Source organism: Schistocerca serialis, chromosome 3, assembly GCF_023864345.2.
Source record: "Schistocerca serialis cubense isolate TAMUIC-IGC-003099 chromosome 3, iqSchSeri2.2, whole genome shotgun sequence".
Classification (NCBI taxonomy): Eukaryota; Metazoa; Arthropoda; class Insecta; order Orthoptera; family Acrididae; genus Schistocerca; species Schistocerca serialis.
Window position 1 is genome coordinate 813,904,013 of NC_064640.1, and position 24,276 is coordinate 813,928,288.

Sequence of the window (24,276 nt, forward strand, 5' to 3'; positions counted from 1 at the left end):
ATGACGGAGACGAAATTCCATAAACCGCTTGTGTGGTACAGTGTCAAAAGACTTCCGGAAATCCAGAAACATGGAATCAATTTGAAATCCATTGTCAGTAGCTCTCAACACTTGTGACTAAGATATTAATTAAAATAACCATGCATTAATGTTTTTGTAATAAAACTGGTAGTCCAAAGGGTTAGAAGGAACTGCCACTCAATACACCAAAGCCTAAATCGTTCTGCACTACCCGTGCATCGTCAGCGAAACTGTCTGGGAGTGCCGGTGACCCTACCTGACAGATCTGTTTGGTTACAGTCTCTTTAACGTTTTGCAGTTTTTACGTCACGATGAGAGCAGCTACTGTCCAATACGCTTGACAGGGCAGTTGGTGATTGCGAGGGCGCCGTGCATCGATTTGGCACGCCACTCCGTCCCACGTGATTGACGCGCGTCTCGGCCGAGGTTATTGGCGGCCAGGGAGGGAATCTGGTCTGGATAAGTCCAGTTTACATGGAGATATCAGTCGGCACACGCTGGCCTCTGACCCGCAACTAGCGCTAACCGGTTGCCTGTTTTGCTGTCAGCTTTGGAGGCGCTCCCATGGACAGTTAGTGTCCTTCCAGCTCTGGCGCAGAGCAAACATGGGTTCCATCGTTCGTTGCTGTCATCCAGGTAATTAGACGCCCAGTTGCTCGCTCCTGCTGCACACTCTTTACTAAGTAATTCCTGTCACTCTCCATATTATCCCCAATGAACGTAATGGAAAATGTATCCTTATCAAGTAAACAAAGCTCATTGCACTTTCATGTATCAATTACTTTCATATTCTTTAGACCAATTTGAAGTATGTTGTTTTCATTTGTTGACTATAACAAAACGACACACCGCTATCTTTTTCTGGAAATAAACGGCTCTTTCACTGTGCTACATGTTTCGTATTTTTAACTCATTTTACAGAGTGTACTCATTCCAGAGCCAAAAAAAAGCATTGAAATATATTGTATTTGTTTAATGTAAGCTTAGAATCCTATAACGTAAGTAAAACTCAAACACTGTCAGCAATTGAGTGCCTCATTTATGGAAGAACATTGTTTAACCCATTAAATTGCAATTGTGTCAGTAACTGAGCATTAAAGAAATAAGTATTGATGACCTCTTTCGTAGAATATCAATCGTCAGTACATTAAGGTATGCAATATCTGCAACCCTAGTTGTACTTCGAATGTGTTCAGTGCTTGCTTTTGTTCACAGATCTCATAAAATTACTTGTACCCCATGGCGTGAGACGTCGAAATGGAATATTTCAGTATGAATGAAACGAAACGTCTTCACTTTTAGTTCGGGCAGTTTTACTACAACGATCTATGTAGAAAGACCAGCTTTACATTGTTGCAGCGAGCAAAAACTTAAGAAATAAAACTGTTATTAGAGTCTCTATAATTATTTTCCATGATTGGCCTGTGGCTGTCACATGAATTTATTTTGTTTGTGCAACAATAAAAACATAAAAATTAAAACATATTAGATCAAATATTTTTGTTGCATGTGATATTGTAATAAATACACGATATGAAAACCGTGTGTGTGTTTATTCTCTCTCCAGTACTAGGTTTAATTCTCGTCATTTTCCAATATAGAAAATGTTCAGAGTAACGCAATTCATGTTGTTAAAAATCCTTTTGATGCAATAAACAGCCTAAAAATGGAGAGTCGAGTCCTGCATAATTTTCACCGTTAGAAAACAACGTTATGTGAAAATATATAATGTACGGTCAACTTGTTCTTGTAAATTGCTTACGTCTACTGTGATCTTACATAACTGTCACAAATTACAGACATTTTCTGTATCAGAAGAATTGGCAATTACCGTGCGCATTATATAAGACAAATAATATGTTGGTTTGTATTGAAATCGTAGTAATTTAAATTTAGTTAAAATATTCCTGAAACTTCAGATTTTTTTGGATAAAGGCTAAACAGATTTGCATGAGCCGTTGTGTGTGTTCTAAATTGTTGCCAGTGGCTTGAATTGTTTGCGAAACATTGCTGAAAATTTTAGATGTTTCAGGAAAATCCAGAGTCCTAATCTTTTAACCAATTTTTAGTAAAACACGAATTAGCTTCCCCCGAAGTCAACACTATTGTTACGTATGTTATCATCATCTTCTTCTATAAACATTTTCCATATTTGTGGTGTATTTAATTTTTTGTCGTAATATGAATTCATGTATTGTGTAGACACAGAAGGCATTTCAACTCAGAACTATGAGCGTCGACACATTTTTTACGCTCTCTCATCGATCGTCAAAGGTGTTTATAAGTAAAGAGGCAGTAAAAAATTAATGCCTTCATGGTCTCAAAACTAATCAGGTTCATCTGAATTATAATTTTTGGCCTTGTGTCCAAATGAGAAAACATTTCTATACCTTATAAGGTGGCTTCATAACAATGACTGTCAATATACAGCGGCTTTTGGAGTGTATTTGTAAAGTGAAGTAAGTACTATGCATCATAGCTGACCAGCCGAAATTTTAATGGTCTTTAATCTCTACAACATAGAGGAAGTATAACTGATATTTTTAAGCTTAATGACAGAACAAGTCTCTATAAACTGTCTACTAGTTATTTAAAATAATTATGATAACAGTCGGACCTTTGATGAGGAAAGCTGCATAATGTTATGAAATCTGTAGAGACCAGAAGCACAGGTGAGAGTGCTTTACAGCCCAGCACCCATCCTTCACACTAACAAAAGAAAGAAAATATCCCCGTGAAATGCCAAATAATTCTCGTAATGGTACGGTTGTGGTGTGATGGGGTTTTCAGTACCTAATAACTACGACGTTAATGATAATTCAGTTGTTAAAAACCATTCAGAAGCGAAGCTCGCACATAATATTTGTTATTCAAGACAACAAGTTTCAACAGTCTTAGCTGTCACCTTCAGGTGTTAAACATTTTTTGTAGTAAAGCGTGTTCATTTTATGCTGAACCTCATGCACAAGATGTCAAGTGGATAAAACTCGGCACGCTATAAACGTTTGTCATAGCTGAAAGTTGCACCTTGTACGCTATTTAAAGTGGATTCGCTATGTTTAGTATGTGTCCAGCATACGTAAACATATGCGCTGTTGTGTACTGTATTTGTATCATGTAACAAGCACCTGTGAGCTGTATGTATATGGTCACGGCCTTTTCCACAAGGTGCTGTGTGTCTTTAAACATTTTAGCGATGTCAGACGTTTAGAATGTGTTGAGTTTTATTCCACTTGACATCTTGTGCATGAGGCTCAGCATAAAACGAATATGTTTTACCGCAAAAAACTGTTCAAGACCTGAAGATGACAACTAAGACTGTTGAAACCGGTTGTCTTGAGTAAAAAATATTTTGTGCGATCTTGGCTTCTGAATGCTTTTTACCAATTGAAACAGATCACCCTTCAGTACTTTCATGAGTTGTACAGTCATAGAAAATGTCATAAATTCAGTTCCGTAGGATGATGGATAGCAGCAGGAGAGTAACAACTCTGTCGACATCTATTTTTTTGGTTTTTTTTACTGTGATCCAACACATATTTTTCTGCCTAACGTTTTTTTAGTTTTCTGAAACACCCTCATAGTCTGTGGCAATAGGTGCTTAGTTTCTCTTGTGTTTACTACTTTCAGAAGCGAAAACTGTGAATACTTTAATGATCGAACTAACCAAACAACCACACAACTCTCGTCGTGGAGTCCTTCAAACATTATCGAAGCCAAAGAGTATCCTGGAGCCAGTTCCGAGATGAACAGCACTATTTGTTTTATTAAGACTAATACCCAAGTCAGTTTTCTTGGATTATTTGCCGAGAGCAATGTGAGGTGTAATATAAAGAAAAATCTTGCCGTGGTGAATGTGGGTGCCAGGCTGAAACTTGTGGCAAGAATCCTTAGAAAGCTAAAGTCCTCCGTGACAGAGATCGTTTAAAAACATTTGTTTAGCAGATTCTTACATACTGTCTGTGTGCCTCGGGTGTTTACCAAGTTGGTTAACTTAAGGAACTGATAAGATTCTAAGGAAACTCGCGGGACTCTGTAGTCTCAACAAACACCAATGAGAGACGCAAGGAGAAAGATACGATATTGCAGAGCATGTGCTGGTCAGAAGTACGATGCATTACAGGAACATTGCACTGTACTTCTGAGCAACACAGGCAGTGCAATATCGTATACATCTGCCGACGCCGGGCAACCGATTTTCAATTAAAATTTCTGCCTGTACGGGACTATAGATAATGAATGCACGAGTGCTGGTTGTAGACACATGGTTGACGTCATATGGGTCTGGTCCTGAGTCGCGCTTGGATAGCCTAATGGTAAGGCGACCGCTCGCGATAAGTGGGAAATCCGGGTTCGAATCCTGCTCCGGCACAAATCTTTATTCTCATCATTCCATGATGCTGCTGACGGTTTTCAATGTTAGCAACTGAGAATACATTTCAAGGAGAAACATGTTGTGCGTCATCGCGAGCCTACGTCTCAAATTTCCGACGAACCCCGTTTCAGTGTTTCTAGAAACATATTACTGCTTCCAGTACACACCTAGGGTAACAACCATTATAGTAAAATTAAAGAAATCTCGACCTATACAGTGGAGTGCCGAAATTCGCTCCTCCCGCGTTCCTCCTCCGAATGGTTCAGAGAAGGAAAATTATTCTAAAAAATGTTCAAATGTGTGTGAAATCTTATGGGATTTACCTGCTAAGGTCATCAGTCCCTAAGCTTACACACTACTTAACCTAAATTATCCTAAGGACAAACACACACACCCATGCCCGAGGGAGGACTCGCACCTCCGCCGGGACCAGCCGCACAGTCCATGACTGCAGCGCCTTAGACCGCTCGGCTAATCCCGCGCGGCAAAATTATTCTATTATTCTGGACACCGCCCACCACTCCCGTACGGTGGCCCACGAGTACAGATGTAGATATGCCGTATTATTAGATTTAGAAGAAAGGTTGCAGTTTAACTTCCTGGAGGCGTCTAGATGATTAGAGATAGAAAGCTAGGTCATCTGTATTAATATTTGAAGATATGCCTCAGTTTGTTTTGGGAAACCATAAAACACTTAAGAAAATGGCCAGACAGGTATTTGAACGACTCTCCACTAGAATATTGGTCCAGTGTTTTACCCAACCATTGCATTATTTTGGTTCGTTTGCTGGACTATTCGCGGTGTTGCATATTGGCGTCCTTCCCGAGATGCTTAGCGCTCAGTATGGTGCGACAGCGTCTGTGGAGTATAGGGTGAATGCAACAGAACCAATGGGAGGTTGAAGCTATGAGTTGGCTCGTGTGGTGTGCGCAGACGGAGGAGGGGTGCTCCCGAAAGCCAAATACGAGTCTCGAGCGGTAAACGATATTAACCTGTCATGAATGTCAACGCTTTCCACGTTATCAAATCCGATATGAGTTTCTCGTTATGGTTTTGGAAAGAGAAATTCTACATTGTGAACTGAACGCAGAGATCGCGACAGCGCTGGCATTTCTAATCAAAAATGCCAGTTCCTGAGAATGCAGAAGGGCTCTGATTTTTTAGCTTTACTGGTTGTCCGTTGGTCCGGCGTCATTTCATACACAATTTGGGTCTATACGCTAAATTAAATAAAGGACTTTCAATAGGGCTCTCACTCTGTTTACAACGACCACGGATTTATTTAGAAAAAATATGTTACTGCTCCACCACTTCCGGATTTTCATGGCTCGAGGGAATCAGAGTATGGCTCCATTATCTCCAGTAGCCAACCGGTCTCTGTGGACCCACAATAGTTTTCATCTTGACCAATCAGCTTGCTGTTCCGTATCTAAAGACTCTGATGACGACGGGACATCCGAGTCCAACGGCCCTCCTCCGCACGTCACTGGACTCATATTTGGACAGAGCTCAGTTCTATTACCGTCTGTTCATCCTGATTTAGTTTCCCTGCCGATGAAACGAATGCTTCTTGAACAATGTTGCCTTTCCCATTCTTGTCCAATGAGCCTTTTCTTCGCCACCCAGGTTGGTGGTTTTATGGCTCAGTGCCCTTCTACAGCCCTAGATATAAGGTTACCATGTCGGTGATTGTGACCCCAAGGGAGGGGTAAAGAAGGGGGATGGACGTTTCCAATTGAACATTTATTCCGAAGGGCTTGGGGACCAACTGTGGTATTCGCCGTGCCGCCCGACGAAATGCCCGAAAACCCTGGCCCGAAGTAAAATACGAACCAGTTCTCTAATGAACTCGACGTCAGCGGGTCGCGTTGACTTTTCTTCGCTGATTCGACTCCTCGTTACGATGAAGTGCTATTATTGTCAGTGCAGACATAAAATCAGTTGAACCAAGCTCAGTAATATTTTCATCTTCACGACCTTCGCGGTATCAAGCATACATGTGTACATTGTTTCCTCGCTAAACTGTGTATCAGTTAGTGTAACGGTACAAAAACGCATTTCAGCTGTTAAGTATTCCTTCGTTTAATTCGTTGATCAAATGGCTTAGCTATAACGAACCGTCGATGTTTCTGTCTATATAACATAATGGTTACGTCAGAGCAACCCAAGATAATTTTTTTATTCGATTCCTGAACTCGGGAGGACGACGGTTCAATCCCGCGTCCGGCCATCCTGATTTAGGTTTTCCGTGATTTCCCTAAATCGCTCCAGGCAAATGCCGGGATGGTTCCTTTCAAAGGGCACGGCCAACTTCCTTCCCCGTCCTTCCCTAATGCGATGAGACCGATGACCTCGCTGTCTGGTCTCCTTCCCCAAAACAACCAACCCCCCATTCCTGAACACCACTATAACATTCGGTGTATTAATGGGTTTTGCACTGTTACACTGTCCGAGCCTGATGTTCGATAGTTATCACAAACAGTATTAAAACAACCATTATCATGCGTGAATCTTTTTGTAAATAAACCAACACATTAAATCAACACATTTCTTACCTGTGTATGTTTACAGTGGTGAACAAACAATAAGTTTAGTTTGGCCCTAAGTGTCCAAATATGCATCATTTGATACGCAATGCGACGTCAAAGAGAAGACAGGTTTTAAGGGCTTCAGTGAAATGAAATGAAATGAATTATGTATTATTTCTCCAAATATCCTTGCCGAAGGTATGCACTGTGTTCAGCTTCAATCTGATTTCATTCATTGTATCAGCGCAGCAACGCTCCTCGGAGTGTTCAGAACATTTGATAACTGAATTAGTTCAAACACAGCAAATATCCACATAATCAGTCCCGCTGCGCATAACCCGCCGTGGTGGAAATAAGACTGTTCACACCTTCCTCAGGAATGAAATTCGGGGCTTTAATTAGCGAGATCATTCTGCCCTCCCTTTCAGCTGGTCCCCATAATTAGAAGTGCTTACCAAAACCTAGACCTACCATAGGCATCAGGACGTGTGACATCAACACGAGACGCCAGAAAACACTATCTGCTGGGAAAAAAGAAACAAAATGGGAAATTTAAAGTTCATCTGTGTTGTATGTAAACGTAGGCTTCCGCGGCCTTTGTCACAATCAATAAAATTCTTCTGCGTTTGCGACCGCATTGTCAGCTACAAAATTCCGACGTTTCAGCGACTATTGCAAGACGCCTTCGTCAGGGTTTATTGCTAACTGCTGAATGTGCACTAGTTTAATTACTTGAATACTATAGAGGAGTGCTGTCATTGGATATGAGGGTGAGGAGGAAGGGTAATAGGTGTCCATTTATTGGCCTTTGCATTGCGTCTTGTCATTGGCGGAAATAGGCGTTTTCCATCAGAGTTTTCTTTATTGCTTGCCTTTGGTGGAAATCGGCGAATAGGAAATTGAGCGGCGACGGTGGCGTAGCGCCTAACTGCCCAGTATCGGCTAGGGCGCGTCAGCGCACTGTGTACCTCCGCCGCTGCGGCCTACTGCGCACCTGTTGCTTTGCGTGAGCTGTCCTTCCTCAAAGCTGTCACTGCTGGCAGCCAAGACGCTGGGAGTCGTTACCCGTCTTCTCTATTCATGTTGTCAGCTCGCTTGGCTAATTCTATAGCCTCTCTGATCTTCCTCCTCAAGCTAAACGGCTGTTTCGCCAGTATGCGGGCCTCTCGAAATTCAATCTCCATCCTCCACTGTTCCTGGTGTTCTGCCACCACTGATTTGTTGTATGGTTTGAGACCGATATATCTCTCGTGTTCAGATAACCTTGTGCTTATTGGACTCCCAGTCTCGCCTACATACACCAGACACATTCGCACCCGATTTCATAAACTCTGTGTTTATCTTTCTCCCCGTAAACAGCGCGAGGGTTCGTGTCCTCGACGAAAATCAAAAATGAAACGATAATTATAACTTATTACAGTCCGTATTAATCCTACCACGAGAAGCAATACAAATCAATCGCAGACGACCTAGGCATACTGCACCTCAAGTACCGGTAGTTCCAAAGTGTACCGCTATCCATCCTTGGCCGAGGTGTTGGGTTTTCACCCGGTTACAATGCCCCCTAAACGCGAGGGTGATTTTTACGTTCATAACTAAAATGGTGAATCTAGAGAAGACCACTACACTAAGAGACTGTATATCTGCTGGTGTTCCGAAGATCGCAGTTCAACATAGCATACAACAAACAATTACTATTTCTTTTTTAGTTCTTTACTACAAATCAGACATGACAACCATCTGAATGAAGAAATAACGAAGGTGATATAAAGAAGGCCTGACGCAAATTTCTTCATAAGAGATATGGTGAGAAAACGGATAGTGTATGCGTAAGCTAACTTACAAAACAGCATCCTGCCACAAATCTGCATAAACCTTCATTTATTTATAGACCATAACCGATTTCGGGTTTCGAAACTCATTCTACATTTGGCTTGTGTTGGGCTGTATGATACAGACCCGAAGTGGTGTGCTACGATGCCATCGAACAGCCTCCTTGGCTGTATATATACATCACGTTATTATTAAAGGAAACATTAACTTTGTTATACAAATATTATCTCGTTTTTGAAATGTACCCACATGTTTCTCAAACCGATTCGTGTGACCAAAGCTTGAAAAAAGTCAAATGAAAACGATATAACCTCCCTCTCTCCACCCCCTCCAACTGCCCTCTCCCCCCCCCCTGTCTCTCTCTCTCTCTCTCTCTCTCTCTCTCTCTCTCTTTCTTTCTCTCTCGCGCGCTTGTAGAACATTAATTTTAATAATAAACGCTGAGACACGAAGGATCATTAATAGGACAGGAAAATATTATGGAAAAAAATTGGCTCTAAGTATTTGCCTGTCTTACCATTTTTTTTTTTTTTTTTTTTAGAACGTGTATTACTTGACTGGGGAGATGTGATGCATATACGGACAGCATGTCCGTTTTTCGTGTTTTGTACAGCTGTGGTCTAGTATTCCAGCTACTTATTTATTAGGTATGCTTATTCCATGGATCCGTACACGCGACTAATTCGCTTGGATGGTATGCTAAATTATAAAATATCTTCCACCTTCCACGGTGTTGAAATCTTGACAGAATTAATAAATGATAAAGTGAAAGACAAGAGGACAGAAAAAGGCGCACACACAAACCGAATTGCAGGTCCCTCCTGCTATTAACTGTTTTGACATTATCGTACCCATCGCAGTTTCAATGCCAAAAACAAGTTACATAAGGGAGGGCTAATCCATTGCAGCAATGAGACCGACGCAAGAGAAGTGAAAAATTAGTATGAAACCATGTTAGTATGTGGCATAATTTTTTGTGCTCCACATATTTTCCCTTCAGATGCGCTCGTTTCGTCAACTAGGGCTGCTCGGTGTTCTGGCCTGCGTGCAGAGACTGATGTCCCATTCCCGTTTTGCCATACATTTGCAAGGAAGCGACAGCAGTTGGCAGCAAACCTGAACGAGCATCTGCAGATGATGCCTTGCGCCAGACGCAAGCCGAGACTGGTTAAACCGGTTTGCAGACGGCTGGACGCTGTTTAACGATGGGGACCATTCTGGCGGGCTTTGTGGACTCTGACGGGTCTATCTACGGGAAATAAGTCTCTCTGGGTCAAGTGCCCCACTGCGGACAACATGCTTGGTTTTCTTCAGTTTCTGTAGCACAGTTTTAGATGTTATGGGCCGGCCGGGGTGGCCGAGCGGTTCTAGGCGCTACAGTCTGGAACCGCGCTACCGCTACGGTCGCAGGTTCGAATCCTGCCTCGGGCATGGATGTGTGTTATGTCCTTAGGTTAGTAAGTAGTTCTAAGTTCTAGGGGACTGATGACTTCAGATGTTAAGTCCCATAGTGCTCAGAGCCTAGATGTTACGGAGGTAGATTTTTACGGGACCTATGTGCAGAGAAGATCCACATTCGTATTACAAGGACAACAAAATCGACTCACGCTAGTAACTTCTGCGCAAAAATTGCCGATTCTTACGTAGTTTTCATGTATCGGAGGCTACCGTCATTTAATGTTTGTACGATCCACCCCTTGATGTCTATTTATAAGCACTTCATAAGTCGTGAAAGTGCGTATCATACTCCACTCATATTCTCCGTCCCTGAATTTGTCATGTCGATCTGCGAATGAAACAGGTGCTTGCTTATTGGGATTTTGGAGACTTTTTCTCCCCTGTTGGCTGAAGGAAAAACACCACTGAAAAGACAATAGAAAAGATTTTATTGTTAAAGTTTACATTCGTTGGATTGTCTCGATTTTGCCAAGAGTAGCTACCTCGAAACTTACATGTGTACTTTTAACTGCTTACAATATCACTTTCACCCGTCTAATAGGGACGTTTAAGGCACTGTTAGGCGCTGAATATGAAACTGAGTCAGCACCAAAGTGTCAAAGGATCTTGACGTACATAACAGTTCTCTTGGCATTAGGTGTAATGCGTTCCCCGCAAGGCAGTGGCGAGGATCATATGAATCAGGGACCAAGCTGACTGTCTGGCGAGGGCGCCGATGGAATAGCCGCTTCAGTATGCCGACCACACTATAGCTGCCACACCAAATTATTACAGAACTCATGCACTAACACATGCAGAAAAACATTACATATACATTGCTTTACCTTCACAACTTAATGCAGTTAAAGTATTTCTGGAAGAACCGTAGACATTTCTGAAAGTACTTCTGTGATCCACTTCAAGTGGAAAAGGTAACATACAAGTGGCTAAACAATTTATAAACACAAAACACGCGAAAAATTAACAATGATTTAAATTAAATTTAAAAAAATCCTGGAGTCACCTTTCCTCCTCCTTTGCACTATTGAGTTTTGCTCGTGCATGTTGTCTTTAAGGCACTTTTAGAGAAGAACACTCCACTTAAAGTTGCTCACTAATTTGTCCTTGTCTTTACTTCTTCTCTGAAGGCTTAACTTTTCACTCATACTCAAATACAAAAATTTCGTGATCGTTGTGGGTGCAGCTGATGTATCGATCAGTGTATGTTAGATGATTTATTGATGGTTTGAATGTGCAAGGGCTTTGTTATGTAGAAAGAACATATCAGTATCCTTTAGTGAGATGAAACTCATCCAGTGCCAGTGATATTTCACTTTACAGAAAGTCTCTGTGTTTGAGCTCCGTAACAATACAGTAAGACAACAGGTCTATCCCACCGGATATCAATCACAATGTGCCACAGAGTACATTCAATTAATGTTGAAAATGTATCTATACCACAGTATACAGATTTTCATCACACTGCTCCTGTGTGTTGATGCCATTACACATGAGAGTAGCTTCATCAGAATTAGTTGACAAGGTCATCAGTCCCATTGGATGAGGGAAGGATGGGGAAGGAAATTGGCCATGCTCTTTCAAAGGAACCATCCCAGCATTTGCCTAGAGTGATTTAGGGAAACCAGCACCATGGCAGTTAGCAATTATTCATTGTAGTCTGACAGCTCGTAATGACCCTCGCTCCCAGTGGAAGATGAAGTTGCAGTACTCTTTGTGGCAGTCTGATGACCATATTTAGAAATAGTGTTCTGAACAGACATCTGAACAAATATTAACCAAATGATTCTATAAGTCTTCACCTTTTGCCTTCATGTTGGATACAGTCTTCATGGGATTTCTCATGAGATCTGTGGACATAACAGTCTCTGTTTTAGTATTGACCCCTAGAAGACAATATCTTCTAAAACAGGATACTAGATTTAGTGGAAGGAGACACCAATAGGAGAGGTTTCTACTGCTTTGCAGAGGTTTTTATAATACAACAAATTCAGCTGAGTGCGAGTTTGGAACTGGGTTTACCAAGGCTAGTTACACATGATTAAATCACTAATACTAGTAGAACATAAATGGCGTGAGAGCAAAGAAATATTCATAATCATGACATAGACCAGTGGGAGGGGCAATGTTGTATTTAGTATCTGTCTGTACCATGCTGCTGCAATCAATAAACTGAAATTGCTGCAGACCTTAAAATAGTCTCATGATGATAGTATATTGTTCAGTTATCTGCAGAAGTCCATTTTATACAATGGCATCTTAGTCTATTTTCTTCTTACTGTAGGATATGTTGAATGATACTGAATGACATATAATTATTGCCTATTTGTGTAACACTGGTATTTTTCGTTTCAGCCCTCCCACAAGGAGCATACTGGTATTCTCACTACTTTCCTGCTGTCCCACCACATACTATGGGGGAAGAGAACCAAAATGAAATGTCTCCATTACAGAGCCAGGTTGGTTCACATATTTCCAGGGTTTACACAGGTCTGCTCAATGTAACATGTGGAAGATGTTTTTGGTTACCTGATTTCTTTATTTGCAGAGTGACAGTGATAATAGCAGTTCTAGTACAGAGGCCAGTCCAGTAATGAATCTATCTGCTCCCCTTGAAGTACAGTGCAAGTGAGTAAACAATTGTTATATTTCTAAATATACTATGCCTTCCAGTACACAAAATATATCCTATTATGACTAATAGCTGTATATATATTCTCTTCTGAATTATTCATTCCACAACTTATATGCAAGAAGCTTTCCATTCTACTGGATTAGTCATGTATGGTCAGTGAGCAATATTTCAGCACAAACTTTACCTTATCTGCTCTATTTAGGGATATACTGGGCAGAAATAATTCCTCAGCTACAGGTGTCTATAGAGGGTATCATCACATGCTTCTTAGAGAAAATATTCAGTGAAATACTAATGTATATACTACAGAGATAATAAGGACATATAATATATTACTAGTAAATATCTAAACTGGCAACAGTTAATTGGTTGTGTTCAGCTACATCCAGATTTATAACAAAAGTTCTTCAAAGTATAGAAGTTTTTGTTAAATTAGGTATTTTGAAACCTATGAAACACATAAGCCAAGTTCCTGAGATCTGACTAAGCATCATGCGAAACATTACTATTTGCTAAGAAAAAATTAACAGCCAGTTGCTGAGTACCACAATAAGGACTGGTTTTTAACTGTCTACGAGGAAGTATTTCTTGATATCACTTGTGTTCATATCAGCTTTACTGTTTTAATTCCAAGGTTTATCTTTCTATAAAAGCTGTAATTTTAATCTCAGGCAACATATTGTCTCATTGCAAGTTTCATTTCTCTTTCCAGAAACATAATGTAATTATTCCCAATATTTGTCTTCTTATGTACCATTTCAATGGCAAATAGCATCCACTGATTACTGTCCTGAATTTACAGTTACAAGAGTAGTGCATATCAAATCATCAATTTAGACATAATTGTGGTTAATACACTCTTAGTGACAGAGATGGTCGAAATTTTTAATAGATGTAAAATAAGTTTAGAGCTTAAAATCTCTTAAATGTCAAAGTCTAGAGACAAAGCATTAACACTGTTGGATAAGGATTTCAAATGAACTTATCTAAGGCATTTTAGATGAAACTATTATCTTGGGAGCTATGTGAAACATCAAAACCTAAATCATTATAAGGGGAAACATATTAAGAATACTCATACTAAAGTGAACATAGCATCTTAACCACCGTGTCATCGCACTCACTCACCCTCAATATATGTTCACGCAGGAAGTCCATCATAGGTTCCTTAGCAGTTGTAGATGCAGCATTCGATAAGGTGCCAAGTTTAATCTTGGAAGATTTTAAAGACCATCTTGTCATCTGTGCCATAGTTCACGCAGACAATTAACAGTTGATAAAACACTTCCTATTCAGACATTCAATTTTTAAAAAATTTAGTTGCTGAAATGACTATTAATCAAATGACTATAAAATGCTAACAATCCTCTTTTTGCAGTGAATAAAAACTATTGCAGCAGGATAAATCAGTTAATTTGAAGTGTGTGATGCTCTTCTGTAAAGACATTGTTTTCTGAAGCTATTGTTGTAGCCGTAGCCTTTATGTTCTTCTCCTAGATTATTTCCACTATTGTTGGCATCAGCTGTTTGAGAATGTCTCTGGTGACAAGTAGACACAGTTTATATCAGTGGACCCCATTCACAGTTTTATTGGTTGGCTGGTTCAGTATGACTCCTTTTAAAATCTTCTTACGCTCATCTCCACTGTTTTGTAGACTATTTATTGTTGTTGTTTCTGATATTCTTGAACACCCAGACCTTCAATTCAAGACTGCTTTTTCTTAACTGTCACTGAGTTACTCGTGGCAAAGGCACACTTTCTTGTGTAAGGTGGACTTTCTTGTGTTTACTAAAGGTTTAAAATCCTTTTTCAGCCATCCATCTTTATGTTTCGTGTGGTTTTATTATTTTTTTGTGTTTTTTTTTTTATGTGAGTGCCAACATGGTCCATTTGTAAAGGACACTGCCACTTTCTTTACCCATCTTACCTTGAATTCACTGTTTACAGGATGTAAAACTCTAATCTTCCTTCAATTTTTTAAACTTATTGAAGGAAAAAAAAGTTTTCATAGTTGATGTGCAGACATTTATGATGTTCCACTCATTTCTCATTTTGAAGGAATTCCAGCTATTTTTCTAAAAGTATTTTTATTCTTTCACAACAACTAAAAGATTATTTACCCCGTTATCTCCTAAATAACTCACAAATAGCTGAGTACACAGGAGTAAAAGATTATTTTTTAGGAAAGTTTCTTCCTGTCTTGTGAAAAATTAAGTTAAAGAGGAAGTATCAATATCTATATTTAGGTACCTAGTTTATGATACTTTTATGCATCATGATGTCATTTATGGCCTATAATTCAACTTCTGAATATGTGAAAAACTTAACAGAGCCTGTTTGCAGGTGGTTTCAATGTGGTCAGTGGTTTGGTAACCTGAGTGCTCTTGCTACTCATGTTGCTAGAAGTCACACAGCTCCTGGGCAAGAAGGTCTTTTCTACTGTCGGTGGGACGGTTGCAGTCGGGGTAACCGTGGCTTCAATGCGAGGTAAGTGATAACTGAGAATTATCATTTTAGGACTAACTGATAAATTTTGGTGTGTAAAGAATAATAATGTAATTTAAAATTATCTGAGCTCTGGCTGAGTGTGAGCACTTACATCTATTATGTGTGTGATATTAAAAATTGATAAAAACATTTGGCGTGCAAGATAAGGGGAGAGAAAAGTATGTACGTAATAATGAAGAAGGCATATGCAACAAGCCATCAAATAGAAGTGAGGGAATCTTACAGACCCATACTGGATGCGTACAAAAATCAGTATTTAATAGATTTAGATTATGTACTAAAAGAACAAACAGAAGAATATGCTGTCGCAGAAGAATTAGTAAATCAACAGCTGGATCTTTAAAACAATATTGGTGCTGGAGATACATTTAGTATCTTCCATACTGTAATAGCTAGGAACTTTATGTTTGAAATGGCTTTTTTGTAGGAGTTTCAGGTGTTGATATATGTATTAAAGCACCATATAGCCATAATGAAGGTGGTTGATCAATACGTACTGGATAAGAAGTATGAAAACGTTATAGTTTAAACCAATCTCTTGACAAAGGAAACAATACAATAATTTTTTCTGGACCTTTAAATAATATAAGCCAAAAGAGAAAAAAATATAAAGGTATATATGAAACATTACTCTCTTAACTGAAACTAAGGAAAATCAGATGTCTTGTTATTGGAAAACCAAGTATTTCAGCCAGGAGCATTTTATGAAACTAATTAAAGTGAGGCCAGAAATTACAGTAAAAGAAAGGTGAGAATCAACACAGTGTGTTTTGTAATTTCAGAAGTAACATAACTGGAGATGAAACATAAAAAGTACGGGGTATCAGCAATGGAGGGAATAAAATTATTAAAAAAATATTCAAGTAAGAAATTTGTAAGAAACATAGTAGTGCAAGGAGGAAAAGCATTTGCTGAAAAGACAAAATAGCAGTTGCAGAAGACTGAAAGAAAATTAAGACTGCCTGAAGACAAATATGTACTGAAAGGGCTATAATGTACTAAGAAAGGGAAATTGTCTTTAGCTTATCATTATCTCTAGTGGGATGAATCAGTGGGAAACATACTGGAACAGTAGGGACTAAAAATTGTAGGGAACTCTGAAGTTTGATCTACATTATAAAGAATATTGAGGGATGTGGCTGTAATACGTACATCCAGAAATAAGCAGTACATGACACAGATAGAAAAACTGGGAAAATAAATGAAAACAATGGTCCATAACATATATTAAACATGGTAAAAGACTGTTTTCAACACATTCATCTATCTTTCGAAGCAAACGCAGCAAATTTAAACAACAAATGCAATTTATTCTACAGGTTTTTGTACCATTTTGAGAACTGACAGAGCAACTTTTTTCAGGTATAAGATGTTGGTGCATGTGCGAACACACACTAATGAGAAGCCTCATCATTGTTTCAAATGTGATAAGAGTTTTAGCAGAGCAGAAAATTTAAAAATCCATGCACGTTCTCATACAGGTCAGTATTTATCACCATATGAATTAAGGTACTTAACCGTAGTATGTTTACCCAACTTTTGTTTAGGACTATAGTGTCTGAAATAATGTGGTAAAGGAACAGTTTGCTTGCAACAGATGCTCCAGTCTGTAATGAAATATGTAACTGTCATCAGTACTGTCACCTAATGAAGAAATATTAAGTTTTATCTATTCCTTCTACAGTAAGAAATAAGTGGCGAAGTTCTCCTTTCATCTCCCAGAGTTGTACTACACAATTCTAGTAAAATATTACAATACTTATGAGATATTTGTTCTTCACACACACTTTCTAATGTAGCTTCAATTGACCTCACCTTACATATTTTAGACTTCTTCTACTGTTTGTGTAGCTAATAATCACTAAGACACATTGGATACAAGAATGGTCCTTACCATGCTCCATTCACAACATTTTATTTTAAAAACTTGTAAAATGTGAGCAGTAAGGTCCTAAAAAGGGAATATACTTTACTGCTTATTTTCGTGTTAGATGAAGTCTAGGAATTTTATGATTTGTAGCCAGCTGTCTTAAATTTAAGAAACAAATTATGGGAATTTATTGTATGCTTTATTTTGTGCCAAAAATTATTAACTAATGCATTTCATATTACAGGTGAACGTCCATATATATGTCCCGTACCAGGATGTGGAAAGGCTTATTCAAACTCAAGTGACCGCTTCAAGCATACCAGAACCCACTCTGTGGACAAACCATATACATGTAAGGTACCAGGCTGCTCCAAACGATACACAGATCCAAGTTCACTTCGAAAACATGTCAAAACCTATCGCCATTATCTGTGTACAAAGGAACAGCTGTCAGAGGTCACAATTCCTCTGAAACCTTCGAGTACAAACTTCCCCAGCCTCTGGGTCAATGTTCCATGGAACTTATGGGAACCTCAAAACCCTGCATGCACAGCAGAACAAGATTTGCCTCTTGATCTCAGTATCAGTGCTAAAGTATAGCATCTAAGTACAATATGTTTTTTTACCCAACATGCAATTACTTCTGCTACACACAAATCTCTGTGATCAAAAAGACAGCTTGTCTGTCTTATTTTCTGGTACCTAAATATTTGTAATGTCACTGTCAGTTTTCTTAATAGTAACATGTTGGCACAGTTGCTATCAAACATAAGTGAACTGCAACTAGATGCAGAAAGTTAATCTCATGACAGGAACTATCGATGATTTCATTGATGTAATAGTATTGCATAATGGATATTTCATAAAATAATTGCATACATGATCTTCACAAGGGGAAGATTAAAAAAAAAGTATTGCTTGGACAATCACTAAGAATTGTGGATACTTATGTGTGGCTCTTCTGCGGAAAAATAACAACTTTTTCCGTCAGAGCATAATTGATTGCCGACTGGTAAAATGTTAAAATGGAGATGATTGATCTCAAATGTTTCATCACAAAAATTTAATAGCTTATAATTTAAGTTAAGTATGAATCAGTGAATGACAGGAGCCTGTAATAGTATGTGTAAATGTGGGTGTATTTTATTTTTACCATGGCAGTGAAGCTTAAGAATTGAAGACAGCTTAATATAAGAATAAATTATGTTTGTACCTGTGTTTGTATATTTTAATGTGTGTTCTGTATTTATAGTATAAGCAGTCAAAGATGTGTGCACTTCTATTACCTGAATGTTATTTATTTAGAGAGTATTGTATTAAAGAATAATTAGTAAAAGGAATATATGATGTTTACTATATTAGGAAGAACATTTATTATAATTCTCAGTGCACATGCACAGTCATTAGTGTCTGAACATACTTTACTGGAAGTGAAACTGATTGAACTTAGAACTAGTTCTGAAAGATCTGGCTTCTGTTCTCTTTTCCTACCAAGTATTAGTTAAGAAAAAATAACATTGACTGAGTGTATTTCTCCCACAGAAAATAAAAGCCATTTGTTTTCACAAACTTTTAATCCCTCCTTTAGTTACTTTCTCCATGGCTAGTCTGTGATGATGAGTAGGTGCTATTGTGAAGAGAAAAAGTTATCAGTACTGAAATTGTGACTTTCAGAAATATGATATACATAAAATTCTTCACAGTTATCAGTATCGTTCTTCAAGTGCATGATATTTGTTTGTCAAATTCTGTAGGAGTTGTGTATCAAAATATATCATACATGCAGTCCAACCACTACTTTATTAAATGATTTCAGAACCATCTTACAGAATTTATTAATGAAATAAACCCCTATCCTTTCTTAGACAAAATATTTTACAAATCTATAATGGAATTTCCATAAGAAAATACAATTGTGAAACCCATGAAAATTAAAATAATGTGTGTATTTGGGCATAATTCTGAAAATTGTGAATACATGATGAGACAGGCACCCTTACTTTTTGTTATTGTATTACATATTTTTCAGTTTGTGAATAAACGTTTTGTTGTGAATTTTATGAAATAAGAGTAATTTTTAATTGTACACTGCATTTTCCTTTTAAGTCTTATTAAAGTTATGTCTGATTTCAGGTAAATTCAAGACTACATTCAATTTAAAACTGTGTTTTAAGTTTCTGCATTGATTTTGTGTATTCTTTATTTGTTAAATTAAATTTTGGAACCTTGGTCATGAAATTTATCAAATGGAATCAAGTTTTACACTAACAAATAAAGAGTCATACAGAATAGTATGTCAGTGTAATGTAATATCAACAGTATGTGAAGGCACTGTCTATTTTTGATGTAGCATAGGCCTTCTGAAAGAAATGGTGGTCAAACTTCAACAGTTTGGAGAAACACTACATTCTCTTGGAAAAAAAGTTTTCCAGTATCTTGGAATATGTGCACAAAATACTGGAAATAATAAACTATCAAAAAATAGACAATACAAGATGGAATAATGACAATATTATGAAAACGATAGACTGCTGTTCACCATACAATGGAGATGATGAGTAACGGAGCGGCACAACAAAAAGACTGCTAAACAAATAAGATTTCGTCCAAAAGGCCTTCTTCTGGAGTAGAGAACACACATTCACCCAAATACAACTCATACACACGAAACTACTGTCTCTGGTTGCCTCAGTGAGGGATCTGGATGGCCACACATCTTGAAATTGCCTAAAGATTATGCAGTCAGTACCAAAGGTTTCTTAAAGGAAATCTTTCACCTGCCAAGCAACATGCAGTATCATCACAGCTTGCATGAAAACAGTTGTGTGGACACAGTTGCATTCATGCAAAGCTGGAATCACGTGTTGCACAAGGATGTCCTTGCAACATGCAGATGTCAGTTTACACCTAACAGGCCCACAAGGTCTTCTCAAAGAAAAATAGATTCAGAATTAAAGATCTTGTGAAACTACACAACACATTCATGTAAGCTAAGTGAAACAGATGTTACTGCACAACATGTTGTGGAGTATAACTCATATATTATGTTTATGTGCATTCATGGCAACACACAGAGTAAAATGTGCCTAATCTGTCCAAAGAATATTTCCCGGCCCATATTATCTGTTTCCATGTGTATCAAAAACCTGTCTTGTGGCTTCATTTGCTATATGTCCTGAATGTTGTAAGGATATCAATAAAGTCATGTCATTGTAGCCTACCTTAGGGCTTCCTTTGTGCACATTTTGAATCGTGTAGTGATACCAGTGTAAAATGCTCTGCAAAATTTTTTGTGCTGTTGACTGGGGGAGATGCAATTCCCATGACACAGCTTTAGTATTGGCTGTAGAATCTGAGGCATGTGATGCATGATTAGCTATAGCTACAACAACATTCCCTTGGGAATGGGCCACCTCCCTCTCCCTACTGCACCACCTAATTCACCCATGTCCTTGAATTCCTTGATCATCTTCTTTAGCCCATTTATTGCAGCTATTTGTGTCAGCAGTATTCCCACAGTGTAGTGCTGCTATTGTGCTGGTGAAGTAGTTGTGGTAAAACAATTTTACCAGCAGTGCACTGTCTTTCTTCTCAATAGCCATTGTGTTTCATATAGAAAACTTCAGTTTTCTGAATCCTTCAAACCAAGAGTCACTTCACAAAATGAATCAATAAGTGTCATCAAACAACAAACATCATACTGAGTCCAAAATGAAACATCTCACATTCTGACTGCTTACAGTGCCATATTTTCACCTGGTAGCAGGAAGTGCAGAAAGTGAAACTATTATTTTTTTCAGCATACTCCACAAGTGCATCAATTAATGAACATGCCTATGATATTTCAGCATCCTGCAGTGTATATAGCCCTCAATGCAGCACTTAGAACACTGTTAGTGTAGTTATAAGCAACTGATACAAACTGATATAATGTTTTTGCGTGCTTTATGTGAGAAGCATTTAATGCAGCAATTTCGAGTCATTTTGGAACAACTTTAGAAAACTGTAAAGGCTGAGGTCAAATAAATGGGAAACATTCGAAGAAACATAATATTAATTCAGTGCAAAAAATTGACAAAGCATATATGTAACAGAAATACTTGATTTGTTAAAAAAGGAATTGTGAAACTTTGACCTTACAAAGATTTTCTTGACTTATTAAAAGTCATTGTAATGCTTTTCTGAGCATTTTAAAAGCATGAATACAACAATTGTTTTACATTGCTTCACCCACAACAAAAGTTCTATCATACCACATCTCAAATTTTTTTATTCTGATTTTTTGTTTTTTGTTTTTTTTTTTTTTTGTTTTTGTTTTTTTTTTTTTTTTTTTTTTTTTTCATTAGAGGTACCAGTACGGCATACTGGTGTGTACCATCACAAATCAAGCCCTGTGGAAGAGTCTAAAACTGTTGTCCCTCCTTCATTCTATATTTGATTTAAGAACCATAAGAAGAACATAACACATATTAGGAAACATGCAGTATTCAATAAATATTTGTCACAAGAAACACACACACACACATCAAAAAAAGTTTAGCATCACCCATACAGAAAATTGAAATAGAGATCATCATAAACAACATTTCTGCCCTTTTTATTGCTCATGAAAACCGCACATTGCATGTTGTTCCATCATACAGTGAGACCTTCAGAGGTGATGATCCAGGTTGCTGTACACACCGGTACCTCTAATACCCAATAGCACATCTTCTTGCATTGTTGCATGCCTGTATTTGTCATGGCATACTATCAACAAGTTCATCAAGGCACTGTTGGTCCAGATCGTCCCACTCCTCAACAGCGATTTGGCGTAGAGCCCTCTGAATGGAGCCGGCTGCGGTGGTCTAGCGGTTCTGGTGCTGCAGTCCGGAACCGCGGGACTGCTACGGTCGCAGGTTCGAATCCTGCCTCAGGCACGGGTGTGTGTGATGTCCTTAGGTTAGTTAGGTTTAAGTAGTTCTAAGTTCTAGGGGACTTATGACCTAAGATGTTGAGTCCCATAGTGCTCAGAGCCATTTGAACCATTTGAACCTCTGAATGGATGGTGGGTCACATCGTCCATAAACAGCCTTTTTCAATCTATCACAGTCATATTCAATAGGGTTCACATCTGGAGAACATGCTGACCACTGTAGTCGAGCAATGTCATTATCCTGAAGGAGAATAGTCATCCATGAAGACGAATGCCTCGCCAATATGCTGCCAATTTGGTTGCACTATCAGTCTGAGGATGACGTGTATTCATCATGGCATACTATCCACAAGTTCATCAAGGTACTGTTGGTCCAGATTGTACCATTCCTCAACAGCGATTCAGCATAGATCCCTCAGAGTATTTGGTAGGTTGTGTTGTCCATAAACAGACATTTTCAATCTATCCTGGGCATGTTCGATAGGGTTCATGTCTGGAAAGCATGCTGGCCAGTCTAGTGGAGCGATGTCATTATCCTGAAGGAAGTCATTCACAAGATATGCATGATGGGGGCAAGAATTGTCATCCATGAAGACGAACGCCTCGCCAATATGCTGCTGAGATGGTTGCACTATTGGTCCAAGGATGGCATTCAGATATCGTACAGCCATTACAGTACCTTCCATGACCACCAGCGGCGTACATCAGCCCCACATAGTCCCACCCCAAAACAGCAGGGAACCTCCACCTTACTGCACTTACTGCACAGCGTGTCTAAGGCATTCAGCCTGACCGTGTTGTCTCCAAATATGTCTCCGATGATTGTCTGGTTGAAGGAATGTGCGACACTCATCAGTGAAGAGAATGTGATGCCAATCCTGAGTGGTTCATTCAGCATGTTGTTGGGTCCAACTGTACCGTGCTGCATGGTGTTGTGGATGCAAAGATAGACCTTGCTATGGACATCAGGAGTGAAGCTGCGCGTCATGCAGCCTATTGCGCACAGTTTGAGTCATAACACGATGTCCTGTGGCTGCACAAAAAGCATTATTCCACATGGTGGCGTTGCTGTCAACATTCCTCCGAGAAATAATCCATAGGTAGCAGTCATCCACTGCTGTAATAGCCCTTGGGCGGCTGAGTGAGGCATGTCATTGACAGTTCCTGTCTCTCTGTATCTCTTCCATGTCCGAAAAACATCATTTTGGTTCACTCCAAAACGCCTGGACACTTCCCTTATTGAGAGCCCTTCCTGGTACAAAGTAACAATAGGGACACAATCAAACTGTGGTATTGACCGTCTAGGCATGGTTGAACTACAGACAATATGAGCCGTGTACCTCCTTCCTGGTGGAATGACTGGAACTGATTGGCTGTCGGACCCGCTCCATCTAATAGCTACTGCTCATGCATGGTTGTTTACTTCTTTGGGTGGGTTTAGTGACATCACTGAACTGTCAAAGGGACTGCGTCTGTGATACAATATCCACAGTCAATGTCTATCTTCAGGAGTTCTGGGAAGTGGGGTGATGCCAAACTTTTTATGATGTGTGTATGTACATGCAATTATTAAATTTACACTCATTTTAGGCCTAAAGCAGGCATGTTAAACCACAAATATCCTTCTTCTTTGCATATCTACACTCTTGGAAATTGAAATAAGAACACCGTGAATTCATTGTCCCAGGAAGGGGAAACTTTATTGACACATTCCTGGGGTCAGATACATCACATGATCACACTGACAGAACCACAGGCACATAGACACAGGCAACAGAGCATGCACAATGTCGGCACTAGTACAGTGTATATCCACCTTTCGCAGCAATGCAGGCTGTTATTCTCCCATGGAGACGATCGTAGAGATGCTGGATGTAGTCCTGTGGAACGGCTTGCCATGCCATTTCCACCTGGCGCCTCAGTTGGACCAGCGTTCGTGCTGGACGTGCAGACCGCGTGAGAAGACGCTTCATCCAGTCCCAAACATGCTCAATGGGGGACAGATCCGGAGATCTTGCTGGCCAGGGTAGTTGACTTACACCTTCTAGAGCACGTTGGGTGGCACGGGATACATGCGGACGTGCATTGTCCTGTTGGAACAGCAAGTTCCCTTGCCGGTCTAGGAATGGTAGAA

General features: G+C 39.2%; 1 protein-coding gene across 2 annotated transcripts in view; it reads left to right on the forward strand.

Moving 5' to 3' along the window:
- The window catches only part of LOC126470673 (zinc finger protein GLIS2 homolog), a 131,399-nt gene extending 112,074 nt beyond the window's left edge, over positions 1 to 19,325 (forward strand). The window contains exons 1-6 of one of the 2 annotated variants that reach the window (XM_050098668.1): positions 589 to 657; positions 12,569 to 12,672; positions 12,762 to 12,841; positions 15,193 to 15,336; positions 16,720 to 16,838; positions 17,472 to 19,325. In XM_050098668.1, the coding sequence (XP_049954625.1) occupies positions 627 to 657; positions 12,569 to 12,672; positions 12,762 to 12,841; positions 15,193 to 15,336; positions 16,720 to 16,838; positions 17,472 to 17,827 (834 nt within the window). In that variant the 5' untranslated portion in view covers positions 589 to 626 and the 3' untranslated portion in view covers positions 17,828 to 19,325. Of the gene's footprint in view, positions 1 to 588; positions 658 to 12,568; positions 12,673 to 12,761; positions 12,842 to 15,192; positions 15,337 to 16,719; positions 16,839 to 17,471 lie in introns of those variants that run through there. The other variant, XM_050098667.1, reaches the window with a different exon arrangement.
- The last annotated feature ends 4,951 nt before the right edge of the window (positions 19,326 to 24,276 follow it).